At 41.5% G+C, this 13,040-nt stretch overlaps 1 protein-coding gene across 1 annotated transcript in view; it reads left to right on the top strand.

The window, feature by feature from the left end:
• The first annotated feature begins 9,886 nt into the window (after positions 1–9,886).
• Positions 9,887–13,040, top strand: part of LOC128011643 (uncharacterized) — a 4,425-nt gene continuing 1,271 nt past the window's right edge. The window contains exons 1-2 of the mRNA XM_052594288.1: positions 9,887–10,309; positions 10,365–10,754. Of these exons, the coding sequence (XP_052450248.1) occupies positions 9,887–10,309; positions 10,365–10,751 (810 nt within the window). The 3' untranslated portion in view covers positions 10,752–10,754. The remainder of the gene's footprint in view (positions 10,310–10,364; positions 10,755–13,040) is intronic.

The following is a 13,040-nucleotide window of genomic DNA, read 5'->3' as shown; positions in this document are numbered from 1 at the left end:
AGGTCGAAAGTTAGGGAAAGATGAGTTTAAGAGAATGGAAATATGGAATTCCAAGTTTACAGCAATACGTTAAATTGCATAGACATGAAAAACCATCAATCACGTAATTAGCGCTCGCATTGAGTTCCTCAATGGGGTTAAAATTATATTAGATACACCAGCACAACAAATATCTGGGAATACGTTGCCTTCGTTTGCTGTGAAAGGGACTCCAGTTGAAAGGGGTATCCCGGTGTCGCTGATTGGCTGGAAGTTCAGTTGGCTGAAGTGACGTCTTGGGGAGCCCGTGCTTGGGCGTTGGCTGAAGCTGGAGTTTTGTGGCTGGTTGGAGTTCAAACACGCAGACGAGGTCGACGTTACAAAACTTAACTCAGAACACGAAACTCTCAAACGGGAAAGAAAAGAAATAAAGTTTGACGAGACTAGGTTGTGTTCCTTCTCATCGTGGCATAGTAGCAGCAGGCAGGCCGAAGCACGCAGGAACCGCGCTCAAACAGTGATGACTAAACCACATGGCTAGAAGCTACAAGCTAGCAGGAGCATAGCTAGAGACTAGAAACATACATGGCTAATAGCAGCAGCAAGGGACTAAAAGCATACTAAAAACAAGGCATGACTGATAGCACAAGCAATGCTAGAACTAAAAGCCGACATGGCTAATAGCAGCAGCTAGGGACTAAAAGCAGACTAAAAAAAAACAAAAATTTCATGGTGTCCAAAGTATTTAAACTTCCTTGTGGGCCACCCCTCAAATGTTGCCTTGACCAATCAGATATGGTCTTGACTCGGGGATCATAAATCATTTGTTTATCTTACCAAGCATGTGGTTCCTGCCTCGCAGGATCTAATTTTGGACATGATTCCTATAACACGATTATGATATATTTTACAAATAAATGATTGTCAGGACAATATCAAGCAAGAAAATTCGATTATGTCAATACTAGACATGACTATGTATCCTATAGTTATCAAAAGACATACACAATAAGTAATTATAACATGATAGTCAAATGTGTGGGTTACACATAAATGAATATGGAGTTAAGCAATGGAATGATTCATTTATAAGTCTTTTTGAGTTCATTCTGGTCCATATATAATGTCCAAAAAGCAGTTTCTTTGCAATTCTCTGGCAAAGGGACTTTTCTGTGAAGACAAAGGTTTAAAGCCCTTCCCCCTTAGGAATTTCAGTCTGGTTCTGCTGGCTGGGGGGAAGTCAATGCAAGTATTTAACTTGATCCCCTGGGTTTACATGTGATGTCCAGCGTTGCATTTCAATCACGAACAATAAATTTGACAATCTCTTCTTCGAATTAAAATTGTCAATAATTGTTCTATTGGTGTTAATGTTGAAAGCTGTTGTGTGAACAAGTTGGTTGGTTGGTTATCTTGCTTGGTTCTTGTGGCACTAGAACTGATTTATGACTTCCTGAGGAGTTCGGCTCTCGTTTCAATGCACACAGCTCTGATAGACTCTTTGATTTGTCTGGTTCGAATCATTTCTGCTACAGAAGCTTAGGGTTAGCAAAACCCAAGACAGGAGCAGTAGAGAGCTTGATGATCACTGTACTGATCTTCTTTACCAAGCTTTTTGACACCTTTTCTCAATGGAGGATATCTAGAGGTCAATTCATTCAAGGGCTTCACAATCTGGGAATAGTCCTTTATAAATCTCCAGTAGTAACCAGAAAACCCTAAAAATGACCTTAACTCTTTAAGGGTTTTAGGACGTGGCCAGGTCTTTATGGCCTCTATCTTCTCGGGATCAGTTTCTACTCCACGCTCGGACACAGTGTGACCCAAGTCCTTCACAGAAGTTTGGAAAAACCGACACTTCTCTGGTGACAGCTTCAATCCATATTCTCTCAAGCGAGTAAGCACTTGCAGTAAGCGCCTTTCGTGTTCCTCCAGGGTCTTGGAAAATACAATCAAGTCATCTAGAAACACGAGTACTTCCTTCAAGTTGATATCCCCCATTCACTTCTCCATTAACCGTTGGAAGGTACTCGGTGCGTTGGTTACTCCTTGAGGCATCCTGTTGAATTCCCAAAATCCTAAGGGACACACGAAAGCGGTTTTGGCTTTATCGGCTTCCTTTACCTCAATTTGATAATATCCCGACTTTAAGTCAAGCACGGTGAACCATTTTGAACCCTTCAGAGCTGCAAATGTCTCTTCCATGTTAGGCAAGGCATATGCGTCCTTTATCGTTTGCAGATTCAACTTCCTGTAATCAATACAAAGTCGGATATCGCCGTTCTTCTTCCTAACCACCACTATGGGTGAAGAAAAAGGAGACTCTGATTCATGGATAACACCGCTCGACAGAAGCTCTTGAAGATGTTTGCGCACAGCTTCAAAATCTTGCGGATGAATGGGTCGTGCTTTCTGCTTAAATGGGGTCTCGTTATTCAGCTTGATACGGTGCTTTACTTTCTGAGTCCATCCAAAGTCTAGTTCATGGTGGGCAAAGACCTCAGGCATTTCGTTAAGCTGCCTGGAAATCCGATCTTTCCACTCTTGTGACAATGGTGAATTACCAAAGTTCAAAGTCACCTTTGACTTTTTACTCATCTCAGGTTCAATGCTCTGCGAGTCAGACTTGGATACGTCTCTGTTAGATGAAAGCACGGACTCCATCGCATGCATTTCAGCAATGATGCACCTTTGTGGGATTATCACATCATGATCGGCCTCATTAGTGAGGACCACAGGAAGACATCCTGACTTCTCAGGAGGAAGAGTAAGTAAACAACACTTCACTACAACTCCCCCGGTAAGGATGATACAGTAGGGTGTTCCACTACAACCCATTTGTCAACTGGAGTTTCCAATACATGAATGGCACCCTCTAAGACAAGCGTTTGACCAGCGGTCAAGACTTCAGGTGTCCGACTCTTCAGTCTGACATGACCAAGAATACCAGTTTCACAGCATTTGTGCCATAGTTCAAGAGTGTATAGGACAGCCCTTTAACCATACAAATCTGGAAGGAAATGGAAGGATCTTTGTTGTAGATGTTCTTCATACAAAGTATTCAGAGTGTTTGTTCCGACTAGAACCAAAGGTTGGGTGTGGGACTTAATGTCCGGCACCACCAAAGCAACGGTGGGAATCTCAGTTCTGACACCAACAAATTCTGCTGGAAAGGTTATGTTCAGGTGCATATACCCAAGGTACGGCACAGAAAGACCATTTGCTCCTTCTACTTCTAGTAAGTCCGAGAGAGGATGAATGGGGTGATCCGACAGATACTGTGCATGAAAGGAAAAAGGAACAGTGGTTACTTGCGAACCAGTATCAATCAAGCAACGACATTCTTGCCCTGAAATATCAACTAGCGCAATGCACTTAGCGCCAACTAAACCTTTGGGAAGTTTCGCTTTCAAGTTTGGATCCTTAGGGCATTGGCTGCAAGTAGAACCCGTTCTAGTTTAAAGCCTCTTTCATGACAGCATTCTGAGACTCCCATTTGGACTGTCTCTCTTTCAGCAACTTGCTTTTCTCTGCCACAAGTTTTGGATTTGGTTCGGAGTTCCAAGAGATTGCTATGTGGCCATCTTCTCCACACTTGAAGCAATACCATGGCCTGGGCTTTTCAACTTGATTCCTCATTTCATTCGCGGTAGCTTCAGAGTTTGTTTTCTGGGGTTTATTTTCCACTTTCCGAGCTTTGACTGGCAGAGTAGTTTTCTTGACAGCTCCAGCATTAGTAGTCCCACTTCCATTGATTTTCACAAGGCTCATCTCTCTGAAAAGTGAGGTGTACTGTAATTGGCCAGCTATCTAGCATGTTGCTGAATGTCTCCCTTTGCTAGCAGTGCAGACTACACAAGCCCACAGGAAACAGATGATTCTTCTGCACAATCTGACTTTGCTACAGCCTGTAATTGAACTGCTGGTTTCGTCTGGTCAGAGGAGAACTGGCCCCCCAACTGAGCCAGGTTTCTCCCAAGGTTTTTTCTCCATTCTGTCACCGATGGAGTTTCGGTTCCTTGCCGCTGTCGCCTCTGGCTTGCTTAGTTGGGGTCACTTTATCTACAGCGATATCGTTGACTTGATTGCAAATAAATGCACAGACACTATTTAAACTGAACAGAGATGACATTGAATTCAACGATGAACTGCCTTTAACTGTCATTTTACATTATTGACACACTGTTGTCCTAATGAATGTTGTTCAGTTGCTTTGACGCAATGTATTTTGTTTAAAGCGATATACAAATAAAGATGGCTTGACTTGACAAGCTCTTCAGGACATCACACACCCCACACCCCTTCCTATGGCCTACAGCAGCTGAAACAAACGTGAGGCTGCCTACATTTGTAACATATGCCCACATATCTTCCGCTCCCTTGTGCTACTACTCCGGCTCCCGTAGCAAAAGCTAGCATGAAGCTGCCTCTAATAGCAGTGCAGGCTGCAGACAGGGTCTTCAGGACTCCCTTCTCATGTCCTAAAGCATGTGAAGCAAACGCAAAACTGTTTCAACTTGCAACACAGGCCCTCACATCTCAGAAATTCATCCTGCTACTTCTTACCCCTTTTTTCTTTTCAGTGGCCTGCAGCCCCACAGTCCAACCCTACTGTGAGGCTGCGTTTGCTAATGATGCAGACTCCAATGCCTGTCATTTCCCCCTCTCTCTATCCCCCTCTTTCTTCCACTCTGGGAGCCATCCCAAGCATAAGCATGCCTCTGCTAATGTCCCAGCAGTTCCTCCTCCTGCAGGAGCCTTACCTAATTCCCACACTGCCGCAGCAGTTCCCGCTCCTGCAGGTGCTCTTCCATATTTCCCCACTGCCACACCAGTCCTCGCTCCCACAGGAACTTTTCCATTTTCTCTTCATTTCTTCACTGCCACTGCAGCTTTGGCAGGAGCCTTACCTAATTCCCACACAGTTCCCACTCCCGCAGGAGCCTCCGTCTGTATTTTAAATCTGCAGCAGTACTCGGTTCCGCAGAAGCCAATTTCTCTTTAAAGATGCCGTAGCAGTTCACCCAGGAGTTATCTTTTCAGATGCTGCAGCAGTATCTGCTTCTACAGGTGCTCTTCTTTATTTCCGCCCTGCCGCAGCAGTCCCGGTTCCTGCAGGAGCTCTTCCACTATTTTCCCATTTTTTGGGGGAGCACTTGGGTCCGGGCTAAATGCCGAGCTTGGAGCCCTCTCCCCAGACAGCATGTCAAAGAAGCATAACCTTTACTCTGTTCATTATCTGTAAGTGTGAACTCGTTTTTGGAGAAGCACATGCAGATAATTAACATGGCAAGTCCATCATCAGTAATAACACCACCTATCCAATAATCAAATCAGCCTTACCTTCATTATCCCTAGTCTTTCAGCATCCCTCCGCCACCCCGACTCCTCACCTTCAGCCCGATCCTACCTCAGCACAGGGAGGAACACTCGTGGGGAGCTTGGGGCCCTCTCCCTAGACAGCACACCAAATATGCATAACCTTTACTGTTTTTATTATCTGTAGGTGTGAACTAGTGAAGTTTAGCTTGAATAGAGCTGTCACTATAATTAACTATAAAAAAACATCTCACTGTCTCTCCACTGACTAACATAATATAAAATCTTTTGATTCCTGTAAAAATGTATGTTGCATGTTGATCTAGAGTGATGTAATGAATTCTGATCTGTCTGTTCAGACTGTGGTCGCATTTCAAGGTCAGGGGCAGCTGTGGCCTAATGGTTAGAAAGTTGGACTTGGAACCTGAAGGTCACAGGTTCAAGTCTCTATGCTGGCAGGAGTTGGAGGTGGGAGGGAGTTAATGAACAGTGCTCTCTTCCACCCTTAATACCCATGGCTGAAGTGCTCTTGAGCAAGGTACTGAACCCCAAGTTGCTCCCCGTGCACTAGATATATAGTTGCCCACTGCTCTGGGTGTGTGTTCACTTCTCACTGCTGTGTGTGTGCACTTGGATGCGTTAAATGCAGAGCACCAATTCCGAGTATGGGTTACTTGTACTTGGCACATGTGTCACGGTTGGTAAAGTCTGTGTGTTTCACGTCTGCACTGATTAGTTTGTGGGCGTCTCCGTTAATTGTCATCAGCAACAGCTGTCACTCATTACTCATTCCTTATATATTGGCTTGTCTCACGTCTTGTGTTTGTGAGATCGTTGTTTTATGTCATTTACCCTTTTATGTAATTTACCCTTTGTTGGCTTCAGTGTTGTCTGCGTTGGATGTTCGTGTTTTCCCGGAACCTCATCCACTCTACACACTTCCACTCAGCCACAAACACTTACCTTCGGCTCTGTTCCCTGCAGTTCCTGTGCCATCCTCTCCTGCTGCTTTCTCACCACCATGATCCGGATTCCTCACCACCAACTTGGATTGTCGTCTTCCCAGCATCATTGTCTTTTCTTGTTTGTTTGTTTATTTATTTTCATTAAACCTGTTAACTCGCTATTGTTTCCAGTCCTTCCTTCACCCCACCATCACAACATGTCACGACTTACACTTTCACAAAACATCAGACCTGAATCAGATGTAGGACAACATACACTCTAAAATATCACTGGGTTTGTCCATATTTTACCCAGCTCTGGGTTGTATTTAACCCAGCAATTTTTAGAGTGTACCTTGCTTTGCAACAATCACTATTGTATGATTTGTTATACATAAAAATAAATGTGACTCGTGTGTAGATTACGTATGCTCTTGGAAAACTTTCACATGCTACTGGCCAAGGCTGGCATAATCACTCACAGCTTGTTCAGCATGTTCTGATTGCTTTTATACCCCTTCTACAGCTACACACCAACATCAGGATGCTCAAATGTCCGTCTAATAACGTCTGGCATGCTGGCTTGATCCAGCTTAGCTGATGTGCAGTTTTTTATACGTTCCAGGCGCTAGATCACATGGAGCCAGAAGCTTCCCAGATGTGCTGGCTCACAGAGTTGTGGAGCCACAGCTGTAAAGGAGAACAGAGTTCACACCAATGAATTTGGTGGGTCTGACATTGAGCACCCAAGGGTCTGTTTAGTAGGACCTCTACAAACAGACTTACAGGTTGTGTTTTTGATTTAACTGACATTTGTGTGTAAATATGAATGATTAATATGAACAGGCTACTGTTTAAATATTTATGTTTACAGTAACAGCAAGTTTATTAAGCTTTATTGAATTCTATTCACTGAGCAATGTTAAATGCAGAACTTGCTTACAAAAATACATACAATGATGGATTATAAAGCTATTTATTGAAAGTTATGTTTGAACTGTTGCACTGTGAAACAACAGTTTTGTTTAAATCACATGACTGAAGCAGATGTTGTGTTATAATTTAGACTTTTAACTTTCCATTTCTAGTGTGATGGATAGACTCATCAGAACATTCTCATAGTCAAAGCTGCAATGGAGAATTTATTGTACATCCTCTGAAGAGCGGTGAAACTTGCCACAGTTTTCCATCTGTGAGTTCAATGACACAAGCAGCTTCTCACGTTCCAAAGTATTAACAACTATCATCATGAAACTGAGATAAACACGCTGCAAAACAAAACGGAGACTCATTTAAGCCAATTTTTCAAGTCACATCATTTTATTATGTAACTACTTTGCAAAATTATGTAACTCAATTGGGACTTTATTAACATCTTAGAGTTAAAATCTAATGTTTAATATACTTTGTTTTGTTCACTACGGATTATATAATATTATAGATTTAGAATAATGGTATATACTATTAACACACACACACACACACACACACATGCACGCACACACATATGATGAAGTTATAATTTACATAAGCTGTTGCTTGTGCCACATTCTTCTACACTGCATAAACATCTTTCTCCAAAATATTCCTCATCTAGTGCTTGACGTATTTGTTTAGATTAAAAAGAGAAAAAGAAAAAAAAAACAATCACATCAGGGTTCTTATAAGATCAATAGCCCAGCTTTGGTGGAACATTGACAAAAGGAAAGAACTCAGAGGTTGTCCAGCGTTCATTTTTTTTTTTTTTTTGTTACCAGAAAAACAGTGTTCTTCAGTTAATGTAGAAGAGCAAGACTGACAGTGTTCATTAGGGTGAAATTACTGTCTGTTTGCATTGGGATTAATGGTTTTAAGTTGTTCTCCTGGTTTACTCCTATAACAAAGTTGACCTTTTGATCGTTTTTTGAAATCACCTGACCTGATGTTGCTTCCCATGTTGGCAACAACAGCACAGAAAATCTGCAAGTTTGACTGCTTGGGAAATTCATTCATCATTTTGTTCAAACATTACAATTTTCAATTCAATTTAAATTCATTTACAAAGCTCTTTTTTCAAATAACATAATCAAATCTATAAGTCAAAAGTGACAGTAAAAGTAAATGTTCTTGTACTTGAGTAAGATGAACAGAAGATGAGAAACCTTCAGAGGAAACACATACAGGTGCATCTCAATAAATTAGAATTTCATGGAAAAGTTTATTAAAATAACTAAAGACTTAAACTACTTCAGTCTGCGAGCATTTAATTTATTTAATACAGGAGTTTCACAATTTGACTTGAATTACTGACATGAATTACTTTTACAGCACTGATACACTGATGATTAAATAGATTATTTTGCCCCTGATCTACAGAAATTTTTGTCTTTGTGTGAAAAAAAAAATAGAAATTGTAATTGAATAATAATAATTTGCACAATCCACACATTTAGTAGAGGCACACAAGCAGCAGGAGCAGCCTTGTATGTCTGTGGAAAAGTCTCTGTTAGCTTTGCACATCTGGCACCTCAATTTTCCCCCATTTTACTTTGCAGAATTTGACATTAAGATGTTGTTTTTAAGCCATTTGCTATATAGAACTGACTTAAGTCGTTAAGGGTCAGTTGTGTGTTTGAGTACAGATCATCAGGCTTTCTTCTAGGATTTCCTTGTGTTCCTTTTCAGGAACTCGAGCTCTGTCGAAACGCTTTGGGGAAAGCGTTTAGCGTGAGCGACTCTGAATATGGTATCTAATCTGTCTTATAGAAGAGTGTGACATCACAGGCGGGGTGACGTAAGCGACCAGGAAGCTATAAAGGCACGAGCAGCATCTCGTTCCCTCGAGGAACTAGGGTTACATACGTAACCTAGAGACGTTTCTCTGCATTCATTCAGCCCATTCTCTTTCAAGGCATCAAAAACTATATATTTATATGAGCAACTGAGTGAAAACTGAGTTTTAATCAATGACTTTCAGTATTTTGTCTTTTTATTAATAATTTCCTTTTTTTCCCCTTCTTTTTTTCCCTTCTGTTTTTAATGTGCATAATGCAGTTTGTGAAGATTGTAAAAGAAAGTTGTTTCTGAGAAATATTGATCTGTGTATAAAAACATATGACGCTAATAGTTTCCTAATAATATCAACTAAAGGCAGCACATCAAACATTTCAGGAGAACATCAAAGGACCTAAGATTGAGCCTTGTTGAACAACATATATTACAATTGTTTGGTCAGACATCTAAACTGAAAAGTGACAATACTGTACTATCTCCATGGTCTCTTTCTATGTGTAGACTAATAATAGATAAATGGAGTAAGTGATGTTGCAGTTAACTGATGGAGTCCAAATAACTGTGTGGAAACTGTGTGGTACTACGTTTGAGCTCCATCACTATATTCTTTTCATTGACTATTTTTAACTTAAAAATCAATTTTATACATCATTGTTTCCGTTTATATAACGCGTGAATATATCCTCTATTGTATTCTACAACAAAAACAATCAGAGCGCCTCGCTATCACTAGTTTTATTTTGATCTCCCGGGTCCGCTATTAGCTTTTAGCCAGTTAGCATCAGCAAGCGTGGTTCCTGCTAACTGCGCTTACATTGCTAATACTCTATTCTCACACATTACCACTGCTGTACTCACTGTTACTTGCTTTAATGGCGGATGAATGTATCCACTCTTTGCAGCTCGAGCTCGAGGCCGTGGGGAAGCAGATTCGCGACCTGGAACAGAAGCAGGCCCAGCTGAGAGAGCGGAGAGCCGCGCTGGAATCATCCCGGGCTGACGCTCACAAGTCCGGGGTAAGTATACAGCGTGCTGTTAACAGTCCCACCACGTCTACTCCGTGTGTTTCTCTGCGCAGGCCCGGTGCACCCAGGACGCGATCTTCCCAGATGTCCTTCACTGCGACGCCGGGACACCATGGACCATGGGTGCATCCACAGCGGAGGACGCGAGCTGGGTCCCGGGCGACGACTTCTCCCCCTCCTGCCTTCGAGATCTCCATCCAGAACCGCTTCGCTCCCCTCCGCGAGACAGGATGCGACGCTGTGATCATCGGAGACTCCATCGTCCGACACGTAAGTGCTACGTTAGCCGAAGGTAAAGTGCACACTCATCGATGTTTCTGCGCAGATACCCGCGATCCTGAAGGACGGCGAGAGCCCCAGAGCGGTCGTGCTTCACGCCGGGGTTAACGACACCACGCTGCGGCAGACGGAGACGCTGAAGAGGGACTTCAGGAGCCTGATCGAGACGGTTCGCAGCACGACGCCCGAGGCGACGATCGTCGTGTCAGGACCACTGCCCACGTATCGACGAGGACACGAAAGGTTCAGTAGACTTTTTGCTTTAAATGAATGGTTGTTGTCATGGTGTAAAGAACAGAAACTGCTATTTGTTAATAACTGGAATCTTTTCTGGGAGTGTCCTAGACTGTTTCGCGCTGATGGATTACACCCCAGCAAAATTGGAGCGGAGCTTCTCTCTGACAACATCTCCAGGACACTTCGCTCCATGTGACTAGTAAGTCAATTCTCAAATAACCATTATGATGAGTTTTGTTCCACCAGCTTAAATGCTAAAGGTACTTGCGCTGTAAAACCTATTAAGACTGTGTCTGTTCCCCGAATAGTGAGGTCAAAATATAAATATAATGTAGGATCTAGAAAAAATCTTATCGTAATTAAACCAGAAAAATGTAAAGTAAATGAACAAAAACAATTTTTAAAGTTTGGGCTCATAAATATTAGATCACTCGCACCAAAAGCAGTTATTGTAAATGAAATGATCACAGATAATAGTTTTGATTTACTCTGCTTGACTGAAACCTGGCTAAAACCAAATGATTATTTTGGTCTAAATGAGTCTACTCCACCAAACTACTGTTATAAGCATGAGCCCCGTCAGACTGGTCGTGGCGGGGGTGTTGCAACAATATATAGTGATATTCTCAATGTTACCCAGAAAACAGGATACAGGTTTAACTCTTTTGAAATACTTCTGCTAAATGTTACTCTGTCAGACATGCAAAAGAAATCTAATGTATCTCTTGCTCTGGCTACTGTGTATAGACCACCAGGGCCGTATACAGAATTCCTAAAAGAATTTGCAGATTTCCTCTCAGACCTTCTAGTTACAGTTGATAAGGCGCTAATCATGGGAGATTTTAATATTCACGTTGATAATGCAAATGATACATTAGGACTTGCGTTTACTGACCTAATAAACTCCTTTGGAGTCAAGCAAAATGTCACCGGGCCCACTCATCGTTTTAATCATACACTAGATTTAATTATATCGCATGGAATCGATCTTACTGCTATAGATATTGTACCTCAAAGTGATGATATTACAGACCATTTCCTTGTATCGTGCATGCTGCGTATAACTGATATTAACTATATGTCGCAGCGTTACCGTCTGGGCAGAACTATTGTTCCAGCCACCAAAAAAAGATTCGCAAATAACCTGCCTGATCTATCTCAACTGCTAATTGTACCCAAAAATACACACGAATTAGACGAAATTACTGACAACATGGGCACTATTTTCTCTAATACATTAGAAGCTGTTGCCCCAATCAAATTGAAAAAAGTTAGAGAAAAACGTACTGTACCATGGTATAACAGTAATACTCACTCTCTCAAGAAATTAACTCGTAGTCTTGAACGCAAATGGAGAAAAACTAACTTAGAAGTTTTTAGAACTGCATGGAAAAACAGTATGTCCAGCTATAGACAGGCTCTAAAAACTGCTAGGGCAGAGCATATACACAAACTCATTGAAAATAACCAAAACAATCCAAGGTTTTTATTTAGCACAGTGGCTAAGTTAACAAATTACCAGATGCCACTTGATTCAAATATTCCACCAACGTTAAACAGTAATAACTTCATGAATTTCTTCACTGATAAAATAGATAACATTAGAAATACAATAGCGAATGTAGATTCTACAGCGTCTAACACTTCAGTTTCATCCATCGCACCCAAAGATAATCTGCAGTGCTTTACAACTATAGGACAGGAAGAGCTAAATAAACTTATCACTGTATCTAAACCAACAACATGTTTATTAGATCCTGTACCCATTAAATTACTGAAAGAGCTGTTACCTGTAGCCGAAGAACCGCTTCTCAATATCATAAACTCGTCGTTAACTTTAGGACACGTCCCAAAACCATTCAAGCTGGCGGTTATCAAGCCTCTTATTAAGAAACCAAAACTAGATCCTAGTGTACTGGCAAATTATAGGCCTATTTCAAATCTTCCATTTATGTCTAAAATTTTAGAGAAAGTTGTGTCTGCTCAATTGAGCACCTTCCTGCATAAAAATGATCTGTATGAAGAATTTCAGTCAGGTTTTAGGCCCCACCATAGCACAGAAACTGCACTTGTTAAAATTACAAATGACCTGCTCCTTGCGTCAGACCAAGGCTGCATCTCATTTCTAGTCTTACTTGATCTTAGTGCTGCGTTCGACACCATAGATCATGACATACTCATAGATCGATTACAAAACTATACAGGTATTCAAGGGCAGGCTCTAAGATGGTTAAGATCCTACCTGTCCGATCGCTACCATTTTGTTTACTTAAATGGGGAGTCATCTCATTTATCATCAGTAAAATATGGAGTGCCACAAGGATCCGTCCTAGGTCCCCTTCTATTTTCAATATATATGTTGCCCCTTGGTAATATTATTAGAAAATACGGAATTAGCTTCCACTGTTATGCTGATGATACTCAGCTATATATCTCAACGAGACCAGATGAAACTTCCCAATTATCTAAGCTAACAGAGTGTGTT

Source organism: Carassius gibelio, chromosome B23 (assembly GCF_023724105.1).
Source record: "Carassius gibelio isolate Cgi1373 ecotype wild population from Czech Republic chromosome B23, carGib1.2-hapl.c, whole genome shotgun sequence".
Taxonomy (NCBI): domain Eukaryota; kingdom Metazoa; phylum Chordata; class Actinopteri; order Cypriniformes; family Cyprinidae; genus Carassius; species Carassius gibelio.
The sequence above is the reverse complement of the archived record's forward strand: the minus strand, read 5'-3'. Positions and strand labels throughout refer to the sequence as shown.